Source organism: Gallinula chloropus, assembly GCF_964237585.1.
Source record: "Gallinula chloropus genome assembly, chromosome: 5".
Lineage (NCBI taxonomy): Eukaryota > Metazoa > Chordata > Aves > Gruiformes > Rallidae > Gallinula > Gallinula chloropus.
The window spans coordinates 70,395,474-70,404,793 of NC_140090.1; the positions used below are offsets into that span (position 1 = coordinate 70,395,474).

General features: G+C 47.4%; 1 protein-coding gene across 1 annotated transcript in view; it reads right to left on the reverse strand.

Moving 5' to 3' along the window:
* LOC311192494 (VPS10 domain-containing receptor SorCS1-like) overlaps positions 1-4,190 on the reverse strand; it is a gene marked incomplete at both ends in the record, with an annotated part of 294,792 nt that extends 290,602 nt beyond the window's left edge. Inside the window, one exon of the mRNA XM_084264978.1 lies at positions 3,549-4,190. Within this exon, the coding sequence (XP_084121104.1) occupies positions 3,549-4,190 (642 nt within the window). The remainder of the gene's footprint in view (positions 1-3,548) is intronic.
* Positions 4,191-9,320: the final 5,130 nt, after the last annotated feature.

A 9,320-nucleotide genomic window follows, 5' to 3' on the forward strand; every position in this document is an offset into this window, starting at 1 on the left:
GTCTATAGGAGAGCATTAAGGGAACTATGGGGACTCCACATCTACAGTGTTAGGATACACCACATCAGGAACGTTTGATGTTTCTGTGAGCTAAGAGACCTGCCAGCTTCCACAGCAATGATGAAATTTCTTAGTGGTGTAAAAAGGTGGGAGATCTCACTTGTGTATCTTGTAGCAGAGATCTGAGAACGATTTTCTCTCGTAGGATGTTTTATGCCAGCTTCTACAGAAGCCAGTGGCAAGACTCTCACAATGTATCAATGCAGGTAAATTAAGCAATACCAGGACCTGTTTGCAGACTTGATATTCTATACTCATAATATTGTCAAAATAGTTCCAGGCAGGGTGCTGGCATGGGCCAGTTAACACCTTCCTGGATCGTTCCCAGACAGTCTGGGACTTAGCTCAAGCCAAAGACCATTTCCAGCACCTAATTGAGCTGCAGCCGCTCTTCTCCATTTTGCAGACTGAAAGAGCTCAGGATTGTGGAGATGCCAGACGGCCTTGGGTGGCCTCGCTCACCTTCCTGGGAGTCAGAGAAAGCCTGTATTTTAATACAACACTGGATACACTCACGGCTTCATCCTCATCAATCATCTGACAGTCTAGAGCCTGTACACCTATGCTCCTCTCAGCGGAGATCCTGCTGACTCCAGTGGTGAAAACACCAAGGCAGGCAGGAGGGGTTAGTGCCCACGTAAAGTGTGTCCTTACAGATGGGAACTGGGCACACTCCAAATGTCTGGCTATGGATACTGTACTGGAGGGAAAGCTGTCCAAGGAAGACCTTAAATCATTGATGGGCCAAAACGCCCCCTGATGTAAGACAATTTCTGTTGGTGGATTTATACTTGGCTGACTTGGACTACTATTTATTATTCTTACTGTACCTGTGGCTGAGCATACACCAAGCTTGTCCTCAGAGCAAAATGCCATCATTTAGATGGTGCATACACTTGACATGAAATCAAAGGTGAGCCTGAAGGAAGCTGCAGATACCGAGAACAATCCCTTGCAGAAATCAGGGGTCCTTTCAGGGTTCCCTTCTCCTCCATCAGAAGCATTGCAATTGTATCTAAACCACCACCAAAATAAATATTGAGGGAACCAAGCTGAAGCTGGCAGAATCAAGTACATCGCAATGGAATAACTTGCTCATGACTGCTTTATTTTTCCAGCTTTTCCATCTAAAGGGATCTCAAATATTTTGAGCTTCTTTTTTTTGATTTTTCCCAGACTCACACAGATGCTGCAAACTGCCATCTTCCTCATAGCGCCCCTGTACCTGGGTGAAAGGCAAAAGCTGTTTAACAGCAGTACTTACACAGCACATTAGACTGAAAATACAAAGAATATGTGCTGCATCCCCCTACCACAGCAGGGAAATGAAGGCAGGAAGGCAGCAGCTACCGCTGCTGGAGTGCAGCCAGGGCACCAGGGTTACACAGCATCCTTCACAAGCAGTACCATGGGATCCTCAGCAACCCCCATGCAGGCAGAACTACATAAACTGCACCCTAAAGAAAGCATTTCATCCCTGCCCAATCAGACACACGAGTGCCCAAAACCTTGCAGAAACACATTGGGTCTGTGCCACTTTGGGCTATCCACTGAACACAAACCATTGCTTCAGCTGAGCCCCTACAAGCTCTTTACAGGGGCAGTGGCTAAACATTTCTTCACAGCTCCCTGAAAACGTTCGTACATTGAGACACACCAAAAGTAAACCAGTGCCTAGCATGAACAGTCCACGCTGCCACAGTGGGCAGAAACATTCATATGGGTATACCTGAGCACATGTATAAGACATGTATACAATAAGAACATGTGTCTTGATAAATGTACAGATTACACATAATTGCAGTGATAGACCAGGAAAACTGACGCCTGCTGGGCAACTTTTTATAGCAGAAGCTTTTTCTTAGCAAATGGGTCACTTTAAACCAGTGTCAGCCTCAATTCAATCTGTATGAACAGACCTGAGTTCCTACAAGGCAGCTTCTGTTCACACAACTACGTAAGAGACAGGCTGAGTTGTGAAGAAAGGGGAAAAATCCTTCAAAACGGAGATGACAAGTATTACTCTGTCAATTAATTGATTAAAAAGCTCCTGATGAGACCATAAAACCATGTCCCAATTAACTAGGGCTGAACCCCACAGTGAGGTGCTTATGACATCCGCTGTAATTCTAAATTGGGCAGCTGAGATATGCCTCAATACAATCTGTACCAAAAAGAATTCATAATGATTAGACCATTATTTCAAAACGTTAGCAGGCTCCTTGTACTAAAAGCTGAAAAGGAGACCAAGGATTTGTGCCAAATGGCCAGAAAGCTTCTGGCATTAGAGAAGCTGCAGGCACCTTAGAGGGGAAGAGCCCAAGTCCCCCTTTCTCCTAGGAAGTTGTATGGGCAACAACCACGTCATGCCAGCATCCCTTTCTCTCTTACTAGAACTCTGCTGGCTGTCTCCAGGAGGCAGTGACAAAAGTTGGAGCATTCAGACAAACAGTTCCCTCTCACTCTGCTTACCCATGAGCAGAGTGAACGGCAGAAAGCACACCATGCAAGTCACTTTGCCGTCCCCTGGCCTGAGCCCTGCAGCTCCAGGTTGCCTCTGCAGCAGAGGCTGGTGGAGTACAGGGTTTAACTTGGTAACTTCGATGCCACAACTATTGCTACAGCCTGGAAACCTACTTTTCTGGCTCGTTTTGTTCTGCTTGGCTCATGCCAGAGCCATTCTGCTGCTATTCAGGAGAAAAGTCCAGGTTACAGGAAAGGCACAAGAACTGTCTCATTTTAACATCTTGGTAACAAGAGGCAAACCCCCTTCTTTATTGCCTGCACAGAGGCACCTCGGAGATAGAGTCCTGAGGCTCTCCAGCATCTCACCATCAGTAGGGCCTGGAAATGAGCCCTTGGGCTGCGTGGGGTCCCAGGGTAAGGGGGAGGAGGTGGAGGAGGAGCACCGGCGGGTTTCCCCGTCCGCTTGCACCTGAGTCTCCCAGGCTGTCGGTCGGGGTTACCCTGGGGGGACTGCAGGGTACAATGACAGATCGCGCCCCTCCTCTCCCCCAACCCCCCAATCCTGACCAACCTTTCCCCTCCCCACCGCGGGTGTTGACAGTGGTTTATCCTTCTCTGTCTCCAGGGTGAGGGAGAAGGGGGCTGTGCTCTGGTTTATCCCTCTCTGCCTCCAGGGTGCGGGAGAAGGGGGTTGGAGGGGGCTGTGCTCAGCGGGCGGGCGGCGGAAAGTTTTTTTGCTCCAGAAGAATGGCTCTTTTGAAGCACTTCTGCCCCACTGCACACTGCTAAGCGAAGCCAGTCCCCAGCGCCCGGAGGCGCAAATCCCCCCTCAGAGAAGAAAAACCCCCCTCACCCCCCACCTCTTATCCCACCCCACCCCCTCAAAAAAAACCAGAAAAAGAGAAAAACAGCAAAGAAAAAAGGGTTGTGTGTGTGAAAGAGACAAAAAGAGAAACGGAAAACAAGGGCGAAAGAGAACCCGCCGCCTGCACCCCGCCGGCCCCCGCGGCCGCGATACTCACGCTGCTGTTGTGTCCCGACCAGTGCACCATGGCTTGGTTGTGCGCCGAGTCGCCGGCAAGGGCGAAGGTGGTGCTGCCCAGCCGCAGCTCCTCCAGCCCGAAGCGGGCGGCGCCGGCGTTACCCGGCTCCCGCCCCGCGGCGCCGCCCGGCTCCGCGGTGCCCCGCGGGCTGCGGCCCCGCCGCCGCCGGCCCGAGCCCGGCCGGTCGCCCGTCGCGGGGGGCCGCTGGCCCCGGAGAGGATGGTCCTCGGCGGGAGCCGCCGCCGCTCGGGGCTGCCTTTCCCTGGGCACTTTCTCGGGCTCCCTCGTCAATCGCCGGGTCTCCCAGCCGCTGGATTTCGTTCCCTCGCGAGCAGAGGCGAGGGTCGCTTGCAGCCCGGCATCCTCCGTCTCCATCCCGGCCCCTTGCCCTCTCTCACCTCCCTTCTCCCCGAAGAACCTCCTCTGCTCCTTTTCTTCTCTGTCGGTCCTCAAATGCATTAATAATCCCTGCTGCGGATGTTGCTGCTGCGGCTTCACCTGGGAATGGCAGGATCTGCAAGTTATTTCTGCACCCGCGAAGCAAAAAGTGAAGAGGAAAAGCCATGTCCAGTACAGGAGAGCAACGTGCCAGGCTGGGTACCAGCCAGCAACTTTTTCCATCGCTGCTGACTGCTGACGAGTGGAAGGGAGAACGAACAGGGAAGAGAGAGCAGGAGCGAGAGCAGGGTGCTGCCGATTTACCCGCCGCGGGGTAAACACAGCGAGAACTCCATAAAGTTTCAGTTTGATGTAGTAGATGCAGCCGGGGGGGTAGACGAGATCGCTTTCTTTCACCCTCTTCCACACACCCCCCCCTTGTTTTCTTTTCTTTCTTTTGCACTTTTTCCTCCCCACCCCCCCTTTTTTTTCCCCCTTCTCTTTTTTTTCTCTTTTTTTGGGGGGGAGGGGGGGTGTATGTGTGTTTCCCCCCCCCAAGACTGGCGTTGCTGATCAGGCTTTTGATGGAAGGCAAAGCCACAACCACACGGGGGAGGAGCTGAATTGAAATCAGAGAGAGAGGGAGAGAGAGAGGAGCAAATCCTGGCTGGTGATTTCTCCCGGCTGCCTCTGTGGAAGTCACAGCTCGCTCCTCTCCCGCTCCCTCTCTCTCTGCTCCCTCTCACTTCGCCGCTTCTGCATCACACTCCTCCCGCAGCCGCCCCACCAGGACGCCCCGGGTGCGTTTCGTGAGTGATTGGTTACTCCCTCCCCCTCTCTCTCCCACACACACACACACGCACTCCAAGAAGGACTTACCCCAACTTTTAAACTCACGCCATCTCATCCCTTCCTCCCCTCTGCTTCTCATCAGCTCAAACCTCTAAAACCTCCTCCCCAACATAACTAAAACCGCTGTAGATGAACTGGAAGCAAATGTGCAAAGTGAAGGAGTAATATGTACTTAGAAGGATACATACATGTGTCTGTAGTCTTTCCAGAGGAAATATTTTAATTTGATTAAGTGGTCTTAAATGTCTGATCGGGCTCTGAAATGTCCCTTCCTCTTCCCCACGACTGATACAAATACTCTGGAGTTACTGGGAATAGGCACCTGTGCTCGATTTCACAGAGGGAAAGTTGCATTTCTACCCCTCCGTTCCCTCCTCCGCCTTTGCCAGGCTGTACAGTCATTTACAGTAGCTGCCGATGTTTAGATAAATCACTCAGGCATGGCAGAGATGTAGTCACATAAATGCTGATGGAGACAGGGACAAGCTTTTGAAAATGAAATGACAGCAGTTGGTGGCGGGAGGGACAGATTCCCCACCACAGGTTTATCAACAGAAAAAACCCACCCAAAACCCAAAAAACCAAACCAAACAAACCAACCTTTCCTCTCTAAGTGTCTTACGTTTTCAGGACCACCAATTCCCCACCCCCCAGGAGCTGTGCTCCTCTCTCACTAGATTTCTTCCCCACAGAGTGGTCCCTAGTGATGCCCAGAGGAGATCACCGAACCCTGATGGCAGAGGTTGGTTTCTGCCAGTCCCTTATGCAGGCAGCATGGTTGTGAGTGACCACACAGCAGGACTGGGGTCTGAGCTCTAATAAGCACTGTCAGATGTCCACAGGCTTCAAAACTGGAGGGAATTAAATGCTCATCCACTGGAATTTTATTCCATCCCCATCTGCCTGCTTTCACTCATTCCCATTTGATTTCCAGAGGATTTTATTTTTTAATTAATGTTTTTAATGTTTCCTTCGTGACATAGAAGATTTTCTTGTAATTTTTGGCACGGCACTTTAGAAAGAGATTTACAGATTTATTCCACATTCTTCTAGAGATTTCGCTCAAATGCTCACTGGTGACAAGCCTTGGGATATTAACACAAGACCACAGGCAAAGGGAGACTCACTGTAATTGAGGTTGGGCATAACTTCATGCTGTTTACAACAATGATGGATTGTCTGCAATATAACCACCAGACCTCAGCTAAATCTACTGTAAACCAATTAACTGCATACCTGTTTCCATATCTCCCAGCTAAATGGTTACTATTAGTTACAGCCTGTCGGTAATAATAATTAACACTTTGCACTTAACTCCTTTCCTTTACTAAGCTGAAAGCTCTTCACAAAGGCGAGTGAATTGTACTGTCATGTAGATGAGGGGAAACTGAGTCACAGTATGATCAGAAAGACAGCAGAGATTGGAGGTGGACCTTATTGTCAACTCAGTCCTTTTTCTTCTCTGCAACAGATTGACCAGACGGATCTGTCCCAAAGCATATACTAAAGAGTGACACCTTCCTAGGACAAGTCTCTTAGAGAGTTTCACTTAAAGGTATGAAATTCAAAGTGGTGAGTCAGTGAGACAGAAAAAGACTTGGAAGAAGGAAACTAATAAGAGGTCAAAGGCAATTTCTCCTGGGATAGCAATAGAGATTTATGTGCCAAGGATTGGCTAAGGCTAATGAGAGAAAAAAAAAAATCTAGCTGTCTCATTTAGGCAGATGATTATCTTTGGATTGTGATGAGTGACTAGTGAGTGATAGGATATGCCCAGTAAAGCACACCTTATACACTGGGAGTATACTACACCTGCACACAAGTCAGTCATGAAGAGAAGATTCCAGATCCCACCTGAGGATCACAGACACTTTTTTCCAGCATTTCCCCTGTTGTGGGTGGGTACAAGACAGAGATGTACAGTATGAACCTTGCCCTGATCTCTGTTTCCAGGAATCATCAGTTTAGGAGATTTCAGCAGCAGAAATTGCACCTGACCCCTTATGTTTAATAGCTACAAATGGACATGTCTTCCCTAAATTTTCTAATCCTTGCTTATATTTTTTGTGTCTGAGGCATGCTGTGGTAGTCAGTTTTACAATCTGATTATGTGTGCTTTTGAATACTCATGGTTTGCACTTATCCGAGAGAGACATTTTACATCGCCATAATCTAATCTTGTTGCCAGCCATCTTTCTGCCACAGATGATGCAATGATTGAGCCATCAAAGATAGGAAGCCAGAGTCTTTGGCACAAAAGAATAATCCCCTGTCTTTTGATGTAAGCGATAGCTTTCTCTGTTGGGAGCTACAGTAAGCCCCTACGCTGTCATTGGGAAGGGCTGAATTCAGGTGCTCAGCCAAAAAGCATCACTGGTGTGTAGTGACCAGACTCTCTGGCCATGCTTATTGGAAAGGAAAGGCTGCGCTGGCCTGAGGTTACACCTGAGCCAACATTTCAATAGCACAGACTACACCACGCGTCCAGTTCCACCCCCTGATGAGAACATTTTCCAACAGAGATGCTGCACTACCTGATCTGGAGAGGGCTCTTCCTTTTCACACAGCCAACACTGCCCCAAGGGTGAGGAGAGGAGCGAGCCCAGGGCAGCATGGAACAGGAGCAAATCACTGACACTATAAAACACAATACTGACAGCAATTGAAAAATGCAGGTCTAAGCTGGCCACTTCAACCTCTGCCTTTACCAGAACAAGCAGTGCCAGTGTTGCAGCGGGTGTTCCTCTTCACCAGAGAGGAACTACTGCCAAGGCAGAGATCTGCACAGCCATGAGAGGGTCTGAGGAGGTTCTCACTTTTGGGGTCAGGAAGCACAAGTCTAGTGAAGGGAGTAGATATCAGTTCTGGGGAGCTGATGCAGTGAAACGAGTATCTTCCTAAAGATTTATATCCTCGAGAGGAGAAGGAGCAACAGAAGGAAACACATCTGAGTACACAAATCTTCACTTGGGACCAGGCAGATTCAGAGACAGGTGGAAATATGGGGTTGGTTGAGGACATAAATCCATACAGCAGTGAGTGCATAATGTACCGTCTGCAGGAATCCTTTCATCCGGAGTGTTACACACTCACAATCAGAGACTACTTGTGAAAACAGGGTCCTCTGACGCATCCTGGCTCCACAGGATTCTTTTTTTCTGAAACATGCTAGATGATGGAGCCTGCAGGACAGAAGAACCTCAGGGAGAGGTTCAGGGAGAAAGAGGACAGAAAGAAAAAATAATTGGGTGGGCTTAATCAGATGAATTTTCAGTATAGGATGGGGTGTAACATAGCCTGGGCTATCTTGCATTCAAATGTCTTTTATGCTAAGCAGTAAAATCTCTCTCTAGTAAATATTTGTATAATCAGGATTTTGTGAATCTACACTCATTTTAAATCATCCATTTTCTCTGTAAAGACTGTGTAATGAAGGGAGCCCACGAAGAACACTGGTCCATTGATTCCTATCAAGCCACGGTGAGTGATGAATACTGTAGTTCGACATTACACATAATTCCTCCAAAAGGAATCTCTGTTTGAAAAAAATAATTACAAATCAGGATACAACAGGGCTTGTTGCAGTTTGCCTTAGAAAAAAAAATGATGGTCCTCAACTGTAAATATCACAAAGAGGGTTTTTTTTTTTTTCCTTAATAGGTTCTGGATTCTTCATTCTTTAAATAAGAGAGGGGCTAATTTTATACATCAAAACAACTATTTCCAAGTGCCTCTTACTGCACTGAACAAATAGGAATTATTTACCTATTTGACTTGTTTTGTAGCACTATTTATATAGTTGTTATGAAGGTATTATTAGAAATAAATCCTAGGACCTCACATGGGGACAATGCATTTGGCACACAAAAATAGTAGGAAAAAAATCTAGAACCAAAATAAAATCTGTTTCTTTTTTCCATTCAATTTCATTTCTTTATCTCGGATTATTTTTGGAAAGGCGATTGAACTATTTATTTTTAACACTAATAATTCCTCTAAATTAATTAACATGAAAGCTCTCCTTTGTTATGTCAGACAATCGAGCCCCAAACCAGTGCCATCCCAAAATTAAGCTGCTGCAGCTTTTAACAGGGGCTCCCATTCATCTGCAAATGTGATGCGATTTTGCTTTAGCTGCCATAAATATTAACAGCAAGGGCTTTTTGTTCTTTTACTCCCTCTTGCTGCAGCCTGTTGCAAAGACCGAGGTTTAAAGTAATCTCAAAAAAAAGTGCAAGACTTTGCCACTTTGTAATTTAAAGGGCCATTTTGCTTTGCAATGTCCTCAGATGGAGATTTCAGGTGGCAATTCATGCAGCAAGGAGAGCTAGGTGGCAAGCAGATGTGATCACTGTGATTGTTTCTAAGTGCAGGATGGTACTCAGCACCCATACCTGTTGTCAACTTTCCTTGGTACACTGTTTATACTGAAATATCTAGTGATGTTTATCAGCCAGCAGCTCTCTCTGGGGACAAAAGAAGTTGTCTGGATTGTTCTCCTCTGGAACATCTCTCAGGTAG